Source organism: Condylura cristata, unplaced genomic scaffold (assembly GCF_000260355.1).
Source record: "Condylura cristata isolate star-nosed mole 26May11 unplaced genomic scaffold, ConCri1.0 scaffold00006, whole genome shotgun sequence".
NCBI lineage: Eukaryota > Metazoa > Chordata > Mammalia > Eulipotyphla > Talpidae > Condylura > Condylura cristata.
In genome coordinates, this window is record NW_004567107.1 from 67,382,059 (window position 1) to 67,401,998 (window position 19,940).

The 19,940-nt window shown below is 40.7% G+C and overlaps 1 protein-coding gene across 1 annotated transcript in view; it reads left to right on the forward strand.

Annotated features, from left to right (window-relative positions):
* Positions 1-17,529: 17,529 nt before the first annotated feature.
* The window catches only part of CTSL (cathepsin L), a 4,697-nt gene continuing 2,286 nt past the window's right edge, over positions 17,530-19,940 (forward strand). Inside the window, exons 1-5 of the mRNA XM_004677797.2 lie at positions 17,530-17,639; positions 18,666-18,802; positions 19,060-19,182; positions 19,283-19,432; positions 19,625-19,921. Of these exons, the coding sequence (XP_004677854.1) occupies positions 18,677-18,802; positions 19,060-19,182; positions 19,283-19,432; positions 19,625-19,921 (696 nt within the window). The 5' untranslated portion in view covers positions 17,530-17,639; positions 18,666-18,676. The remainder of the gene's footprint in view (positions 17,640-18,665; positions 18,803-19,059; positions 19,183-19,282; positions 19,433-19,624; positions 19,922-19,940) is intronic.

Below are 19,940 nucleotides of genomic sequence, written 5' to 3' on the forward strand. Positions count from 1 at the left end.
TAACCAAGGAGCTGACCCACATGGTATGGCAGACTTCTCCTGACCGGCCCACTGCTCCCCTCAGCAGTGTATTTCAGTAGACCCACCTGTTCTGCTCCCCACTGTGTCTATGGTGAATTCTCTCACCTCCCAAAACTCTGGCCTACACTCCAGCTCTTGTATGCATAAATAAATAAATCTTTTTTTAAAAAAAGAAATAATGTGTCAGAGGCAGACTACTATGCAAATTCCAGTGGAAGCCTTAATTAAGAAATGTGCAGTAGGCATTAAAGTTGAACCAAGACTGTATTTTTCCATTGTCACCATTCTTATTTCTAACAAATTAGTACTTACTGCTTTATGTTTCCTTCTTCAATTTAGTGTTATGCAAAATAAATGCAGAATAAAAGAAATAATGAGGAAGAAAAACCCCAATTATGCCTATCTAAGAATACATATCAAGCTTTCAATAAGCTGGTAACTCCAGTTTATAAGCAGGTTGTATGTTCTTAGTGAGTAGTGGGAAATCATCTGTTTGAAAAACATGTACTCCTTCTCCCCCACCTCATTCTGGAACTGTTCTTTGGCAGCTAGACACTGAAGCTGGCACAGGACAGCCCACTTACTTGGGGTGTACCTAATTGGTGCCATCCTGATGTCACCCAGTAGAACCTAATTCCCCGAGAGCAACTGATCTCCCTGGGAAGTTAGACAATCTATTGTCCCAGTGCAATAGATTAAGACTTCTTGTTTCAGCTGGCCAATACAGGACAGATGAGAAAAGGTGTGGCACAGCCTTGGAAAGAAAAGAAATGGGGGTGGCATCCAAGCAGCCTTGAAGCATTAGTGGGACTGAACTGACTTTGCCCAGGGCCTATTCCAACACCCTTTATCTCTCAGTCCCATAGACCTTCTCAGTTTCCCTTTTCACCAAGGATTTGGAGGTGGTTACTGCTGAAGACATCCTGTCCTGTGGAGGCTTTCTGAATGTTTTATCATGGATAATAAGGCAGAATGAGCTGAGGGTGAATAGCACCTCCTCTGTTCCATGGTACATACTAGTGCACCAGGACGAAAAGTAGGCAAAGCTGCTACTGTTTGAAGCATATCCAGTCTTTGTCCAAGTATGGTCTCTGGACCCAGGACATGCTGCACATACTCAGAGACAATGACAGCTGGGGTCTTAACTCTGTGGCTTGAAAACCACCGTCAAATGTGCACCAACAAGCAGAGATGGAGGTAAGTCATCTATCCTCTCCTTTCTCCTTATTCCTGTGAGAACAGGCTAGCATGTGCTTTCCTTCAAGAAGCTGAGACATGAAAGAGAACCTAGTTCCTGAGAGCAGGGGTGGCCTGCTCCAAATGGGCTGTTAGGTGGCAAATATACTAAAGAAATTTTAGAAAAGCTGGAATCAACTTCACGTTTTTCACTGACTTTAAAAAAATTTGCTTTTATTAAATTATTTATTTATTAAATGAAAACAAAAATCCAGTGTCTCAGTAGGAAATGGGTAAAGGATATAAGCACTTTATTTTGGAAGAAATGCAAATATTCAATTGAAATTATAACAAAGTGCATGAATAATTATAGATATGAATTTCAAAATCATTGTGCTAAGTGAAAGAAACCAGACATAAAAGAAAACATGTTATATGAGTCCATTTATGTGACTTTTTAATAAAGGCTGCAAAACTAAAGTCGACATAGAATGCATTTCCATGAAAGGTAGAAAAGCATCTCAGTATGGTGACCTGGTACCATTTCCCCTGTCACCATTTACATGCAGGTACCACAGATTAGAAGTCTCAGTATGACATAAACCAGATTTTTTGAGCAGGGGAGCTAGTAGGAAGGAGGGGTGGAGTTAAGAAGCCATACTTATTATAACTAAACACATGTAGACTCAAATTCTTCTGCCACCTATCTTCCACACTGCTGTTGCTGGGGAGGAAACTTAGAGGAGACACACAGAAGAGAGTTATGTAGGAGACTTGGAAGAGACACAGGGTTGAGAGACTATTAGCCTTGTGGGGAGACTATCCTCTGCAGAGACAATTGTCGTCATTATCTTGGTTTGTGCTGTAATATTTGTACCCCTTTTTCTACCCCAAACCTACCTGTCCGTATCCATGTGGTGCTCTGCCAAATAATGCTTTGGATTTGTGCAATGATTCAGTCTGACAGGCCTTACTTTAGGCCAACTTTATTGGTTGAACATTTGTCACAAGAGAAGGGTAATTTGGGATGTTTACTATTACTAGGAATAGTCTTTCTTCTCTTTCTTTTCACATTATTCATATAAAAGAACTGTCCCACTAAGAGTGATTTCCTTTGCCTTGTTGAGCACAGATGGCCAAATCCCTTTAAAGCACACACTCCTTAATTGTTTGGAATCCCTGACCCAGTATCCCTGAGTCACTAACAGTGACTGAAAGCTGATCAATTATTAAATACAAAGGCTAAGCTTAAGTGAGGGAAAGAGGGAACTTTGTGAAAGGATAGAAATGTTATCTCATCATCAGAGCTGTTATAGGACTGGATGTATTTGTCAAAACTCATCACCTGTATACTTAAATTTGGACAACTAGTTATATGTACATGATACATCAATAAAGCTGACAATATAAACCCTACTGTGGATATAAAGCAAACTCACATTTCTAGACCTTTTAGCTCTGGAAAGACCTATAAAAATCACCTGATCAGGAGTCCTCCTTGGTGATGCAATGGGTTAAATCTAGCTGCAATTGCTTGAACACAAGTTCTATCCCTGAACAGGGAGGTGACCCACATGGCACAGCAGACCTCTCCTGTCTCACCTGCTACTCCCCTTAGCAGTGTACTTCATCAATCTGCCTGTTCTTCTCCCCACTCTGTCTCTGGTAGATGTTCTCACTGCCCTTGCACCTCTGGCCTGCACCCCAGTTCTGTATGCTTAAATAAATAAAGCTTTTTTTAAAAAAGAAAGAAACCATTGGTTCAACTCCTTTTTATTTTTTTCTTAAGTTTTATTTATTTATGCATACAAGAACTGGGGTACACACCAGAGGTATGGAGGGATGACAGTATTCACCAGAGACAGAATGGGGAGCAGAACAGGCAGAGGTGCTGAAATATACTGATGAGGGGAGCAGCAGGTGGGCCAGGAGAAGTCTGCTGCACCATGTCATGGCCCCTGTGAGGAATCGAACTTGTGCCACAGTGGCTGAAGATGGCTTCATAGTGCTGTGCTTTAACTCATTGTGCCACCAGGGAGGGCCCTGTTTAACTCCTTTAAAAAAAAATATTTTATATGTTATAAAATAGAGGTCCAGGGAAAGATTATACCAGTTATCCAAATTATAAGACTACTGGTGATCAAAGACCACTCAATACCCAGTCTTTTCAGTCCCTTTTCTATTCTGCTATCTTCCCATCATCTCCTATATTGGGGATGAAGACTGTACAGCTTATATTTAAGCTATAAATGTCTTATAATTCTCAGGTACTAGAAAGTATCTTGTAAATAAAATACTTTTAGTATTTTATGACATTCAACCAGAGAGATAGAACCAGGGTTGTGTGTATGGATATATGTTAAGGTATTTATTGCATGGAATTAGTTTCTGTAATGGGGGGGGTTAACTAGGAAAATCTGATGATTTTCAGGAAAAAATCCTTCTGGAACTCTTGGGCTTGCAACTAAGTCCATAGTAGAATTGCTACTTCCTTAGGAAATCTAATTTATGATGTGAAAATCTTTCAACTGACTGAATTAGATACACATCAATATTTTGTATTTTTTGTACTTAGGATAACATCCTAAGATTATATTTTAGGATAATTTCCCTTACTTAAGGTCAACCGATTTTCGCTGTTACCACATCTATAAAATAACTGCATATCAATATATAGATTAGTGTTTGAATAACTGTGGCCATTTGTATAGCCTATACAAATGGATACATAAAATAGACTCTCACACCCTAAAGTAGATAAAATATTATCACTTCTGTTTTTTTCCCACTAGGGTACCAGAAAAACAGTGGTTAAGTTATTTGCCTAAGGGTACACAGCTAATTCCATTTTGTTTGTCAAGTGTAAAATGGATTATGAGTCTTACTTGGTTGTTGTGAAGAGTGAATTAAGTAAATTCCAATATGTATGAAAAGTTCCTGGCTTCAAATAGTGTATGTGAACCTCTGAGAATGGTTCTCAATGTTGTAAAATAGAGGTCCAGAGAAAGATTATACAAGTTATCCAAATTATAAGACTCCTGGTGATCAAAGACCACTCAGTACCCAGTCTTCTCAGGCACTAAGTTAAATTCCTCAGGACACATTAGCTCATACATACCATTTTCTTCAAATACTCTTCTTAGAGGATTTCCAATCCATTCATATATATTATGAGAGTTTCATAAGCCATTAGATCATGTTTTGCTTATAAAATGAGCTAGTTTACTAAATATGAATTGATGCACATTGTCTTCATAGATGGAATAACTTTTCTCAGCAAGTATTTCCATTCCAAGTTTATAATAATATTTGCACACATCTATGAAAATATCCTTGCAAATATACTTCTGTGGCAAAAAAAAAATTGAAATAAGATAAAAAGAGAATGTTAAAGGAATAGCGATATGCTTAAATCATAGAGTGATATGTGGACTGACAAGGAAAGATAAAGAAGGTAAGTTATTATATCTAAAAGAGAAGTGTTTGTATTATTTGATGCCATTTATAATTGTAGATATTTCGTTAATGCCTGCAGTGGTTTACAGAGGATAGATTCTGTACCTATTCTATGACATTGAATTTTGCCTCCTGAGAAAGAACTTTAAAGTGATGAAAGTGTTTTGATTAGAATGTCATTTAGGGCTTCCTGTAATAGTTACCTTTCTTTTCAGTCAACACAGGGGGTTCTTCAAAGTTTGAGTGGGCAGCCTGAGGGTCAAAGGAGCAGTGAGACAACACCATGAAGACTGAGAAAAGATAATCAGTCATACTACTGTGCCTGTGACTAGGCAGAGGCACCTGAATCAGTAAGTCATTTGATCCTGAAGAAATTGCACCAGATAGTTTTGGTAGGTATGGCTTTTACTTATTGTCATTCAAGAATTCCTTTTCCCAGTAATATCTGATAAAGAGGTGGCTGCCAAACTTTCTGAGGCTCCCTCTATCAAGGGGGTAGAGTGACTACATGGGAACATCACCTCTTGGGGACCCTACAAACTTAATAACTCTCAAGGTGTTAGGTAAATGGGAAAGCAAGGAAGCAAATGGAATATTCCAAAGGGAATGTTCAATTCAAGACTGCTGCACAATTGAATGCCAATGCCCCCAGCAGAGGAAATGCATCAGTAATTGTTCATCATTGATTTCCTCAGCACAGACCCTGAGAAAGATAGTCAATATATAAATTAGTCCTCTACCCTTCCCACTGTTTTGCCTTAGAAGGTATTCCCAGGGAGAATATTTACAATTGGAGGCCATTTGCAAATTAAGGTACAGAAACAACACCAAGTCTCATAGATTTGGGTGTGGTGGTAAAGGGAAAGCTTAGCCATCTATGCCACTCTGGACCCAGGCCTAGCACTAGGTTAAACTCCTCAGGACACATTAGCTCACACCTATCACTTTTCTTTAAATACTCTTCTTAGAGGATTTCTAATCCATTCATATATATTATGAGAGTTTCATAAGACAGTAAAGTGAAAAGTGGGAGAAGATCCTAGCCAAGAATCAGCTGAAGGGGAAAGGAGCTCACACCCTCAGTTTTTATGGTTTTTTGAGAGTTGTTTCCTTGAATCAAGTTAAAAACTTCTTTGATGTGTTACAGTAGGATTTTAGACATTTAAGAATGCCCAAAAGTAGATGACTAGATTAAAAAGATGTGGTGTATATACACTATGGAATATTACTCAGCAATATAAAAAGATCAACTCATGTCTTTTGCAGCAACATGGATGGACCTGGAAGAGATCCTGCTTAGTGAAATAAGCCAGAAAGAAAAAGAAAAATACCAATGTTTTCACTAATAGCAGGAGCATAAGGGACTGGGGGGAAAAAGCAGTTGTAATAAAACAATGAATAAATATATACCAAAAATATTTTATAGGTGTGGAGTGGGGAATGGGATCAAAAATGGTGTGGGAAAGGTACACAGGACTATGGTGATGGTACACGGGTGAATCGGTGGTGGGAAGTCCATGGGGATTACAAACGAGATGGAAACAGGCACAAAATGAAGAATGATGTAAAAATAAATTTAAAAAATAATGAGTAATTAAAAAAAGGTCAAAGTAATAAGCATGGTCATGATATAGGATATAGTATCTCAATGCTTCTATTGATGCAGGGTAGGAGGGAGGACACTAAACTGGCCACGGCCCTGCTGCCCAAATAATTTACCCATTACTATCTGATTTTTCACCTGAACACACAATTACAAGACTGCTCAAGCAGTCTTGTAATAACAACAAAGGGATTTATTTAACAAACCAAAAGAAAAAAATAAACAAGAGTTACTGAGGCCAATAATGGCCATTTACTTTACCCAAAGTACCCAAAGTACTGTCCAGTCCTGCATAAAAACTGGTATAATGGCATCTCCCGACCACTGAGGATGTGCAACACCTCTCCCCAACAATAGGCTGCGTGTCTAAGATGGTGTCTTCCTGCTTCTGTGCACATATGCGGCAGCTAAACTAGAGGCCAGGATTTGACTCACAAATACAGCAAAGGATGCAACAGGAGACATCATGCGGCCTGTGCCCACAAAGCCCAGCTCCACAAAGCCCATGCAGAGCTGTCCTGGGCCCTCTGCCACTATCTCAGCACTGCACTGGTGAGGCTGCGGCTCAGCTTCTCTTTCCCACCCTTCTCCATGTGGACATGCCTCCACTCTCTCACGTGCATCTGCACAGCTTCTCTTGCGCCTGCATATGTGCAGCTTCTTGTCTCGCATACCCAGAGCTTCCTCTGTGTGTGCCCAAAGTTCCCTTTCATACTTTTTCTATTGCTTCACCCCACTTATAGCACCTTTCTGGGGTACTCTATTTTCTACCAGCAAACCCCTCTAGGGGGCACCAATTTAATGGTCCACAGTTACCAGCATCATTCCCCACTTTTAGTATATATCACCAAATCTGTTGTGAATATTGGACAAACTCTCCATTGGCATAACTACAAGTAACATTATGTAACAATGGCACAACTACCAGTATCATTATTAGTGCAACTTTGTATTAAATGACAATTGTCAAAGATATGTCAATTTTTGAGGAAGAAATTCTGTAAATGGCTTATTATGTCAATACTCATCATCTCATTTAATTTTTTTTAAAGATTTATTTATTTGTGCATACAGGGGCAGCGAGATGCTTCACCAGAGACAGAGTGGGGAACAGAACAGGCAGATCGAGGAAGTACACTGCTGAGGGGAGCAGCGGGCGGGTCAGGAGAGGTCTGCCACGCCATGTGGTCATCTCCGGGGCAGGCGGGAATGGAACTCATGCGGAAGCTGCTTTAGATTCTCAGTGCTGTGTTTTAACCCGCTGCACCACCAGGGAGGGCCATCTCATTTAATTTTTAATGCAACTTATAAGGGCAATGATATTATCCACAAATATGGTGAGTGAAACCTAGGTTTAGTGTAAGTTATAAATAACTAATTTACACGAAGTTTATTCTTGCCAAAGTTGTTTTCTAGCCTCTATAACCAGTGCAGCTGGGTACCAAATTGAGGCAACAGGTACTTAAAGTTTTTCCATTGGTTTGTCAATTTTTTTTTTTTAAAGATTCATCCATTTATTCATACAGAACTGGGGTACAGGCTAGAGGTGAAGGGGCCGTGAGAGGATTCACCAGAGACAGAGTGGGGAGCAGAACAGGCAGATCTACGAAGTACACTGTTGAGGGGAGCAGTGGGCGGGTCAGGAGAGGTCTGCCCCGCCATGGGGTCACCTCCGGGGCAGGCGGGGATCAAGCTCATGCGGAAGTGGCTTGAGCTTCTCAGTGCTGTGTTTTAACCCGCTGCGCCACCAGGGAGGGCCCGGTTTGTCAATTTTTTACTGGCTGTTAATGCAGACATGGCTAGAACATAAAAACAGTTTTGTAAAATAGTTTTAGGATGTTATGTAATTTTGGTTCATCTCAATCAGAATAATCAATAATAAGAAGAGAAAACTCAAAAGAAATTTCACTGCTCCATCAATTGAAAAGGAGAGTCAAAAAGATAAAACAGAAGTTAAAATTCAGACAAGTCTCCAGCTTTCCTACCTTCACCAAATTGTCAAAATGATTAATTTACTCATTTTCAAATGGCAACTCCCAACAGGGCTTATAAAAAAAGTTCTGTTTTCTGTTGTGTGCATGCGTAGAACTTCAGTATACTCAACAAAGGGAAATGCAGTAGTATACCAAAATGACTTTATGATGCTAATATTTTTGGAAATCATTAGATTAAATACTTGTTTAAGGTAAGTTTTTCCTCCATGCACATTTTTGCCATCTTTCTTTTTCCTTATGTCCCCTTAGATCTTCCTAAAAGAAGAGCAAAGGAAAGGGATCTCTCCACTGGAATCAGGCAGGCAATGGTAGCCATGACATGTCACATCCAAGGACTTCCCCGCATCTGATCTGCAAACGACCCCTTGTACTATCTTCCAGCGTTTTAGAATTCATCAGGTCCCAAAGGATGGGGTGATGACGCCTTTCAGTACCTTTACTGAGTACAAAGCTGGCTAGTTCCCTGGTTTGGGGGACTTTCTAAGGAACAAGGCAGTTCTGATTTCTGTGGCATTTCTTGTTTTGTTTTTGTTTTTGTTTTGATTTATTTATTTATGCATACAGAACTGGAGTACAGGCCAGAGGAGCAGGGGTGGTGAGAGGATTCACCAGAGACAGAGTGAGGAGCAGAACAGACAGATCGATGAAGTATATTGCTGAGGGGAACCGCAGGCCAGACAGGAGAGGTCTGCTGCACCACGTGGATCACCTCCCTGGTGGGGATCAAACTCTCACTGAAGCAGCTGCGGCTAGCTTGCAGTTCTGTTGCACTTCCAGGGAGGGCCTTCTGTGGCATTTCTAAGCATCTCAAAGACAATGAAGAAGGCCTAGGATTTCTGTGTCCTGGGAGCAGAAGTTCCCCAGGACCTAAGTTCCTTAAACCTAATGGTGGATACAGGATGCTATGAGTAATAAAATCCATTTAAATTAAGTAGTTATTGCTTCCTTGGATCAGAACAGAATGTTCCATACTGAATTCGTACATGGCATTTCATTTGGTCATGTTAGCAGTAATCCCAAAGCAAGACAGCATTTGTATTCAGAGGGTGAATTAGTCTCACAAGGAGACTCTGGGTTTCTCAGTGGATCCTTTGGATTTGAAGATAAAAGTTAAATATGCTTGAGACCAGACATATAAACCTGCTTTGAGGACAAGGAAAACAAGATAGGAAGGCAGCAACCTGAAAATTAGGGGACCCACAGGGCACAAGTAAAGAGAAATATAAACCACCAGAGTGGAGTGATTAACTCAACAAAACATTCAAAGCTTATATTGAGAAATTTTTCTGGGTTTAGTTATTTGGGGAATCATACGGGGAGCTGGGGATGTTTGATTAGTTCTATTTTCTACTGTGTTCTCAAATTTTAAAGAATGTTTTATATGTATGATTTTTGAATGGGTAAATGAGTGAACACTTTTGTGCCTGAATGTCTCAAAATCATGAATCACTGAAGCATTGTCATCAGAGGTAGGTGTAAAAATCTGGCAATGAATTGATCACAATGAAGAAGCAAGGCTGTTGTCTCTGAGAAATGTTTAAGAAGGAAACACCCAGGAGACATAGGGCAAAATGCCCTCCTGGAAACTGATGGAGTGGGAAGATATGGAACCCAGCCCAGTTCAGGCAGCATGCCTTCCATGTGGCTCACCTGTCTTTTCCTTCTTTCACCAGGTTGACCATCACAGAATTGAAGTGCAGAACCAGGCCTTAAAGAACATTAGTCCTCTATTGATTACAACCTCAGTACTCATGATCCACTTCTCCTGCTGTCTTCTGGCATCCAGTTTGTAAGCGAGAGGCCTAGTGGTAAGGGAAGAGAGTAAAGTCCCCAAAACTCAATTTCATTCTCTAACTCTACCCTGCTGCCCTAAAACACATTTCTTCACTTTAGAGATGATGGAATACTATTCCCCCACTGGCCCATCCTGCCTTGATTTTGTATGCCCCACCCCTGTGACTATTCTTAGCTGTAAAATGGAGCATATCATAGCATCCTTTTCCTAGGGAAGTGGTTCCCAAAACAGGTCCCTTAGAAATCTGTCAAAAAAACAAATCTGGAAGTCCATTCCACACTCATTAAATCAGAAATGCAGAGGATAGAGATCATCAAACTGTCTTCACAAGCCCTCCAGGTGATTCTGTTTGAAAAACGTTGTCATAAGTTTGTTGAGAAAAGAAAATGAAGGGGCAGCTATAAAATGCTTAAGACATGCCTTGTACCTGAGTATTATTCTCCTGTTACTATCATCATCATCATCATCAAAATCACAGGAATCCTCTCTAATAATGCTTTAATTTCCAGGAGTACCAGGTCCTCATAGATGGATATGTTTGTTCCCATAGAACAACCCCCAGCCCAATTACATGCAAGCAGAAAGGTCTTGTCTGTTTTGATCACATACCATAAAAATAGGAAGGGGGAGAATTATGATAACAGTGCATTAGTAAAGAAAAGACTTTCATAATGGGGATGATTGCAACAAGGAGCTGCTCAAAGTCTAAACTGGCAATGTCTCAGGGAAGGGGGAGGTGAGCAATGTTTTTATGTGTAGAGACAATGAGGTGGGTGGCTGTGAAAGGGGGGGATGGGCAGGTAATAAAAACTGCTATGTGGGAGTGTTGAAACTTAAAAAGCCATTTCAAACATTGCACTGATAGGTAAGTCCCTGAAGAAACTAGCTGTAGCCAAACCTATGTGCAAAAAAAAAAAAAAAAAAAAAAAAATACAGTGTTAGAAGATCATAGAGAATTTAGGGCCTAAACTGTGCTAGTACAGCCAACTTTTAGGATAAGCACAAAGTTTTGAATAATCTTGTCAAGAAATCCACTTTTTATTTAGGCCATGTGTATTAAGTATCTGTTCTTATACTAGAACTTATAAATATTACCTTATATGACAAAGACATTGCAAATGTAGCTAAATCAACTAAAGATGGAGAGGTTACTGGACTCTGGATAGACTTTAAACACAATCACACGTGTCCTTACAAGGGCGAAGCACAGTGGCTTTTCTGATAAGAGAAGAGGCCATGTGAGGCAGAGACTGGAGTGATGTGGACACAAGTCAAGGAGCACCGGAGACACTCAGAACAGTTTCTTCCCTAGGGCCTCTAGGGAGAGTACAGACCTATCAACGCTTGTTTTTCAATTGAATGATGCTGATTTTGGACTTTATGACCTCTGTAATGGTGAGAGGAAATATGCCTATTTTGTTAAAGCCTCCAAGTCTTTGGAAATTTGTCACATAGGAAGTTAGAGTTTATTTCATGAAACAACCATATTTTCAGATTTCAAGAAGAAATCCTCTGGCATCCAAAGTAAAATTATGGATTATATTCAGAGGGATAAGGAAAAATCTCACAAGATTAACTCTTTTGTTATCTACTGCACCATGAAACTTCACATATTATTTAAACATACTTGTCATGGTCTGCGCTTCTGTGAAATAATATCAAGATTATTATTGTTAAGCCCAAATTTTAAAACACAAAGACTGAGTTTCAGAAAAGCTGTTTAAAGGGTTACATTTAGAATGTATTTAAGTAAACCCTTGAACAACACCAGAAAAGAATAGTAAACACAAAGGGCTTATTTCTTGCTGATTGATTTACTTGATAAATGAGCTGACTATAGGAAAAGCAAGCTAGCTCAGAGAAGTAGCTATTTCATATGTACACTTATATGAAAATTAAAATCATAAAGTCTCTTTTCCATGAATGGTAAATGGTAATGCGTTATGAAGTTTTCCAGATAATGTTTTTAAGAGATATTCTAGACTCATTGAATGAAACAAATAGAAGGGGTTGTTATGTTGGGGGGAAATACTAAAAGCCTCTAGGTCTTTAATACCATGCCAATAGGTTTGTTCCTTCCCTATGGTTGAAACTTTCAGAGATTGGGGGGGAGCAGAACAGGCAGATCGACGAAGAACACTGCTGAGGGGAGCAGCGGGTGGGTCAGGAGAGGTCTGCAGCACCATGTGGATCTCCTCCGGGGCAGGTGGGGATCGAACTCATGTGGAAGTGGCTTAAGCTTCTTAGTGCAGTTCTTTAACCAGCTGCGCCACCAGGGAGGGCCGAATAAATCTTTTTTTTTTTTTTAAATGGAGTTAATCACAATAAGCCCTTTGTAAAATGAAACTACTATAAATTGAAAATGCATTCAATGCACCTAAAGCAATCGAATATCATAGGTTAGCCTTATGATCCTGTGGCTGACCGGAAGTTACCACTCACTGCCATTGCCCAATATCAAAACAAGGGTATCTTACCATGTTTCTTTAGCCCAGGAAAAGATCAACATTCAAACTTCAAAGTATGTTTTTACCTAATGTGTATTACTTTGACATCATCATAAAGTCAAAAAATCATAAATCATCCCAAATCAGGGACCATCTGTATCTTGTTTTACTGTTAATATCATCATCATCACAGGAATCCTCTCTAATAATGCTTTTATTCCCAGAAGAATCAGGTCTTCATAGATGGATATCCCTTCTGTTTGTTCCCATAGAACAACCCCCATCACAATTACATGCAAGGTGACTCTCCTAACATCACAGGGCTTGTCTCTTTGATCATATACCATTTACTAGTGAAAAAAGGAAATCTACACAGATATACATAAGACTATACTTTCACAGATATGGCATTTTTCATTTTTTTTATGACACTATCATTGGTTTACAACACTGTATATGATTTAGAGGTATATGTTCACCTCCTCCAGATGCTTACCCCAAACACCCATAGCTAATACAACTACAGTCCTTCACCATTTTGCTCCCTTCCCACTTTGCTTCTCCCTTCAGGTAGATTTCTAAGACTTATCCCTGGTTGAACTTTATCTGACCCTTTCTTTTGTTTCTTTATATTCCATATAATAGTGACACCAAAACATATTAGTTTTTCTCCTTCCACTTAGCATGATCCATTTCATAAATGCTTTTGCAAGAGGCAAGAGGTTATCTTTTTTTTTTTTTTTGATAACTGAGTAGTATTCCATTGTGTATATATACCACATCTTCTTACTTCCTCAATTTTGGACACATGAATTATTTCCATAGCTAGGCTAATCTAAATAGTCCTTTAAGGAACAGAGGGAATGTATATATCCCTTTGAGTTATGTTTTTGTATTTTCTATCTGGAAGTAGAATTGACACATTTTTAATACCTTTAGAAATTCCCATACTGCTTTTCATAGGGACTGGGACACTTTACATTTCCACCAACTGTAGGCAAGGATTCCTTTTTTCCCCACATCTTTGGATCTTTGCCTACTCTTGTTGGTTCTTTTTTTTTTTTTTTTTTTTTTTGTATATGGGTCATTCTCACAGGTGTAGTATCTTCTCGTTGGGACCCTGAATTTTTTTCCCTGATGATAAGTGATGATGAACATTTTTTCATGTGTCTATTGCTCATCTGAAGTGCTGCATTTTAAATAGGAGTTAGGAAGTTTTACCAACTGTGTTTTTATCCCAGACAGAATTAAGGCTTGATCACATAACTAAAATGCAACCATTTTAATAATTAGCATTCATCTAAGTTATTTTACAAAGAAATGGGAATAGAAAGAGAACATGATGGTTAGCAGTAATACATATCTGTAAAGCATTATTTAACATATTATATATAAGGAGAGGTCATGAATTTGAATTGCTTCTACTCTCTTGCTTAAATGGCTTTCTCCTGAATTTAGGTATGTCTTGATTTAATTTTAGGTTTTAATTTAATTTCCCTCCATTGCATTTATGACACATTCCAAGAAATAAAGGAGATGCCATCCCTTGGAGCAGTGCCTGCCAGACAGATTTCTGTCAGGATATGATTATTGCTTAAGGCCCAGATGTTAAGACAGCAGCAGGTTTTTCCACCCTGTGCAATCTTATGGAGCTATGGCCCAAAGGCTATTGTAAAACCCACATGTTAGAATAAATTAAGTTTCTTGTGATCACTGAGTAAACAAATGAACAATGGTCATACTTTGTTTGACAATAGTACTCTGACCCACAAAAGAAACTTCTGCAGAAACCACTTCAGGAGGCAAGACTTATGAATGGCTACAAACTTCATTTTTACCTCCTCTTTCAACTCAGAAGAAATCAGAGAATTACAAATTGTCCCCAAACCAGTCATATGAACTATTCTTTTTCTAGTTGTTCCTCCTCCAACTGCCCCATGACAACAGCCTCAAATCAGTGCTTACCCCAGCTTCTTATTTTTTTATTATTAGTTTTTTTTTTTACCCTGTCTTTGAATTATCTCATTTCTTATAGTAAGTTGGTGGTCTTCATTTATTTCTACATGTGAATAGAAATAGAATGTAGATGCTGGTGTTGACTGCCATGATTGATTTTAAAAGAAAAAAACTCCCGCTGAATACATAAAATATCCTTTCAAATCATTCAAGAGCTTCCAGCATCTGGTTGTGTTTGAGAGAGAAAGAATTCTGCTTCAAAGAATAGAAAATGAAATTTTTTAATAAATTGATTTTTTAAAACATATTTTTTTGATTGTGCTTCTATTTAGGTTATTGATGTTAACTAAAGTCATTACCATTGTAATGATAACAGTTAGCATTTTTGTTTTCAGTCAAAAGAGAAGACTAGCCCATAGGACAGTGCAGAAAAATTTCTGGTTATTTGCAGCACTTTGTTCTGAAGTGGATTACAGTTTCTGTACCATTGAGAAAAGCAGGCATAGAAAAGCCACATGAATATTCCATACAAGATATTTGTTTTAGAACTGGTTATCCAGTAATTTTCTAACATTCATAAGCAAAGTAAAGAGGTAGCATTCAGTGAGTCCTTATCTTTGAGCTCAGATGCAACTTATATGTGAGAAATGCAAAAAATTAATTAATAAAAATCTTTATCGTAAAGGATGTATTTTGTGGATTTCCAGGACTGGCCAATCATTCTATTTATTGTTCATCCTCCTGGCAACAGCATTATTTTTGTGGAGGTAAGGAATTATGATGTACCAGATCTTTGGGGCAGCCAAAGGGCATATTCACAGCCAAACTGCTCTGTTATAGCATTTTTCTGTGTCCCAAATTGATTTCTGCTTATTTTCTTAGACATTAATATAAAATACGACCTAACAAGTCAGGGCTCTCCTTGGTGGCGCAACAGGATAAAGCAAAGCACTGCAAGATAGCCACAGCTGCTTCTGTGCAAGTATGATCCCCAGCCCTGGAGGTGATCCACATGCCCACTGCCCACATGCCCACTGCCACCTCTGCCCACTGTTCCCCTCAGCAGTGTACTTAGTCAATCTGCCTGTTCTGCTCCCCACTCTGTCTCTGGTGAATCCTCTCACTTCCCCTGCACCTCTGGCCTGCACCCCAGTTCTGTAGGCATAAATAAATACATTTTTAAAATAAGTTACAAATCGGCCCTCCCTTGTGGCGCAGTGGGTTAAAGCACAGCACTGACAATCTGAAGCCGCTTCCGCATGAGTTCGATTCCCGCTTGCCCCGGAGATGACCACATGGCGCGGCAGACCTCTCCTGACCCGCCCGCTGCTCCCCTCAGCAGTGTACTTCGTCGATCTGCCTGTTCTGCTCCCCACTCTGTCTCTGGTGAAGACTCTCACCGCCCCTGAGCCTCTGGCTTGTGCCCCAGTTCTGTATGCACAAATAAATAAATCTTTAAAAAAAAAAAATAAGTTACAAATCAACATGCACTAAGACTCCATTGGGGTGTGTGTGTGTGTGTCATATGTATGTATGTACGTATATATATAAGATATGACTAGAAAAGAGTTACAGAAGAGATAAGGGTTATTTATTTTCTACATTGACTGTGAAGCCAGAGTGTGCTATTAGGATCATGACATCTGCACCAGCTGCTGCTGCTGCTGCTGCTGTTTATCTGGTAATCCTTCAACTACCACAAGTTCTTGTCTCGTGAAGCTGTAAAAAGGAATTGTAGACAAGTGCTCAATAAATAAGTGGAGAGAAGCAAACTTTGTTCAAGAAAATAGTTTATTTAGAGAAGAAAGAATGAAAGCAGACTCCAAGGCAGCAATGCCAAGGAGGGGCAAAAGATGACCCTTGGGCCTGTATGGAAGGAATATTTAAACTTTTTTTCTCTATTCTAAAATCTTACTATCCTCTTTGAGACTGGCGGTCTCCCAAGTGGCTGTACATCCCTGTGTACCTAGCACTTACCTTAGTCTTTCTTTCACTGCCCCTGTCCAAGGTCTCTTAAATTATTCTCCTTAATAGCTTTGAAATTTACTGCCCTCATCAGTCCTGGAATTCTCGTCTCTTATCTCAGAAGCTTTTTTAACTTTCCCAAAGTCCCTGTCTGCACTGTCCCTGAAGCAGCCTACTTAACACTAAGTTGTCGTCCTAGGCCTCAAATGCTTCTTTCATAATTTAATATATTTTAGAAAGGTTTTTGAATTGAAAGGTCTTCAGTCTTTAGTGACTATAAACATTATATACATATAATGTATATTGCCATCTAAAACATTTCCTTAAACTGTGTAACCTAAACCCTGGCATTAAATATTGTTAAGGTTCTTTTCTTAAATCTCAAGGAAAGTAGGCTGAGAAAAACAATGATCCATAATGCAGAGAGCAAGAGGGAGGAAGCAGTTTCTGCCTTCTCAACCGTTTTCCTTTATATTAAGCCAAAATTTTCAGTACATAATAGAAGTTTTGAGAAAGGCTTGAGAGGGAAGAAGAGTCCCTGAACTAGGGAAGACACATTACAAAATGTCACACCTTCATCAGTGTTTACTCCTGATTTTGAACCATAATCTGGCCAAGTTTGGAGAATTGCCCTCCTCTTTCAAAACCAGCTGCGTCCCACCCAGAAAGGAGATAAGAGTCTTCCCCCAGGCTCTGCATTCCAGCCCGCCCCATCTTTGCTGTGACAAAACCAGGAACCACTAGACTAGACTGTATTGTTTTTGCCCTTCACACGTTTTTTAACCAATACTCCAGGGCTGAAGAGAGGTTTAGCTAAAAGTCCACTTGGGGCTCGTCATAGCTTCTAGTGTCCCAACAACTTAAGGTGTGAATGAATCGATCCGGGTTTCCAGGGAGGCGCCAGCCCCGCCGAGCTCCGTCGGCTGACCCTTAGCCTGCCTCCCCTCCCCCACGCCCCCTCGAACAGCGCCTCTGAGGCTGGACCGCCAACCCGGACAAGCAGGGACAGAGCCGGGTCACGCGCCGGGGCGCCGGCGTCCGAGGCTCCGCCCCAAGTCGGCGCAGCCAATCGCCGGGCTGGAGACGCCGGGGCCGAGCCCCGCAGGGGCGAGTCTGGATAATTTAAAGGGCGAGTCTAGAGGGGCTGGTTACTACTTCGGGACCTGCGACCTATTAAGAGCTACGAGTGTCTGTGTTGCGTGCCTGCGCTGCGGGGGCCGCCGCAGGTTAGCGGATGGGTGTGGGGGTTCGGAAGGGACGAGGAGGAGGGCTGGAGGAGGGGACCGGTTCGGTGACGCGCGCGAGAAAGCTGGAGCGGCAGGATTTGGTTTGGCCTTCAGCCCTGGTGGCTTTGAGGTGTGTGTAGGGGGATGGGGGGGGGAGGGGAAGGACGACTAGGCGCCGGCGCCGAGATCCCCAGGCCGAGGTCTGGGTCAGGCCAATGATCTTCAGGGCGGCGGGCATCAATTAGTTTCCAGGGTCGCCACCGACTAGGCCTGTTCCCGTGGAACAGCCTGTGTGGCCCCGCTCTCCTGCCCGGCTCTGGCTCCTGGCCCTGCAGTAAACAGCTTCAGGCTTTTGCTTAAGGCCGCGAGCAAGCGAAGCTACACTGCCCTGGCCCTGCCCGCCTTGTAGTGCCACCGTGTGGGCCTGGCCCAGGCCCTGTTCAGTCGCAGGGATTTGACCCTTCGTGCACTTAGTCGTGCCACGTGATCGCACACCCGGGTCTGGAGAGGTGGTAGAAGATGTGGGCAGCAGGGACCAAGTGGGGACAGTGAGCAGTGAGGGTCTTTCTACTCTCCTCCTGGGAAAGTCTTTCAGAAGGACTTTAAGAAGCAGAGTTGGAGGGGTGTAACCTTTGCAATAGTCAGGTAGAAAGATGGGTTACTCTTGTGGGGTCCCCCCCCCCTGTTTTTTGAATAACCGGAACCAACAGTTTCCCTAGTTTTCATGTTAATCGTCTACTTCCATCTAGACCTGAATTCTCTTACAGAAAAGTTTGTTTCAATTTCTGTATTTTGTTACTCTGGTCTTTGTTTTGATGACTGGCTCAAATATGTCCACTGTTTGATAAGTCCTTGACCTGTTTCTCCACCCATATCCTTAGCCTTCCATAAACCTGTTGTGAATATTTGAGAAGATGGTTTAAATGTTTTTACTCCACCACACTCACACTTTAACATCACAGCAGAAAGTAGGATGGCTTTTTAGAATGATCAGTCTAATCAGATACTCATTTCCCCCCCTCTCAGGTTTTTGCAACATGATTCCGGCACTCCTCCTGACTGTTCTTTGCTTGGGAATAAGCTCAGCAACTCCAAAATTTGATCAAACTTTAGATGCACAATGGTCCCAGTGGAAGTCAACTCATAGGAGACTGTATGGCATGGTTGGTAACATCTGAAAATTGCCCAGAATTAGGGTCCTTCAAGTGGGAGTTTATAGCAGAGAGTAGCTTCCACAGGCATACTCTCACCAAATAACTTCATGGTGCCCTGGCTGAGTACAATCTGGGCATACAGCTTCCAGATATATAAAACCTTTCATTCTCATGATGTTTTTCTTCCTCTTTCTCCAAATGCACTTGGTGAAGGTGAGTTGGTTTCAAATAGAAGTAAATATGAAAGGTTACATTTTTGTCTTTAGAGTGAAGAAGGATGGAGGAGAGCAGTGTGGGAGAAAAATATGAAAATGATTGAACTGCACAATCGCGAATACAGCCTAGGGAAACATGGCTTCACAATGGCCATGAATGCCTTTGGTGACATGGTGAGTGTGGCATGGATTGCTCTGCTTTTGTGTGCCTCTCCTCAGTACTGTATCAAATAATGTCTTGCTTTTTCAATATTGTATTTACTTTTTCTTAAAGACCAATGAGGAATTCAAGCAGGTGATGAATGGCTTTCAAAAGGAGAAACAAAAGAAGGGGGGCAAAATGTTCCAGTCACCTTTTTTGCTTGAAACCCCCAAATCTGTGGATTGGAGAAAAAAAGGCTATGTTACTCCTGTAAAAAATCAGGTATTCTCTCTGTTCATTCTGTCATTTATACCAAGTATGACAGTATTCAAGTTCAGATCTGTGTTTAATAGGAAAGTCAAAAAAGCATTGGCTTATTTGCTCTGGTAGATGGAGTGAAATGCAGTTTCAGATATATGGATTATATTATTGCTAATCTTTGTATCTTGTAAACTGATTGCTTTTTATTTTCAGGGTCAGTGTGGCTCTTGTTGGGCCTTCAGTGCAACTGGTTCCCTTGAAGGACAGATGTTCCGGAAAACAGGAAAACTTGTTTCGTTGAGTGAACAGAACCTGGTGGACTGTTCACGGTCTCAAGGCAATGAGGGCTGCAATGGTGGCTTAATGGATTATGCCTTCCAGTATATTAAGGAAAATGGAGGCCTGGACTCAGAAGACTCATACCCATATCTTGCAAAGGATTCAGATACTTGCAAGTACAAACCTGAGTTTTCCGCTGCCAATGACACTGGCTTTGTGGACATCCAAAATCGGGAGAAGAGCCTTATGA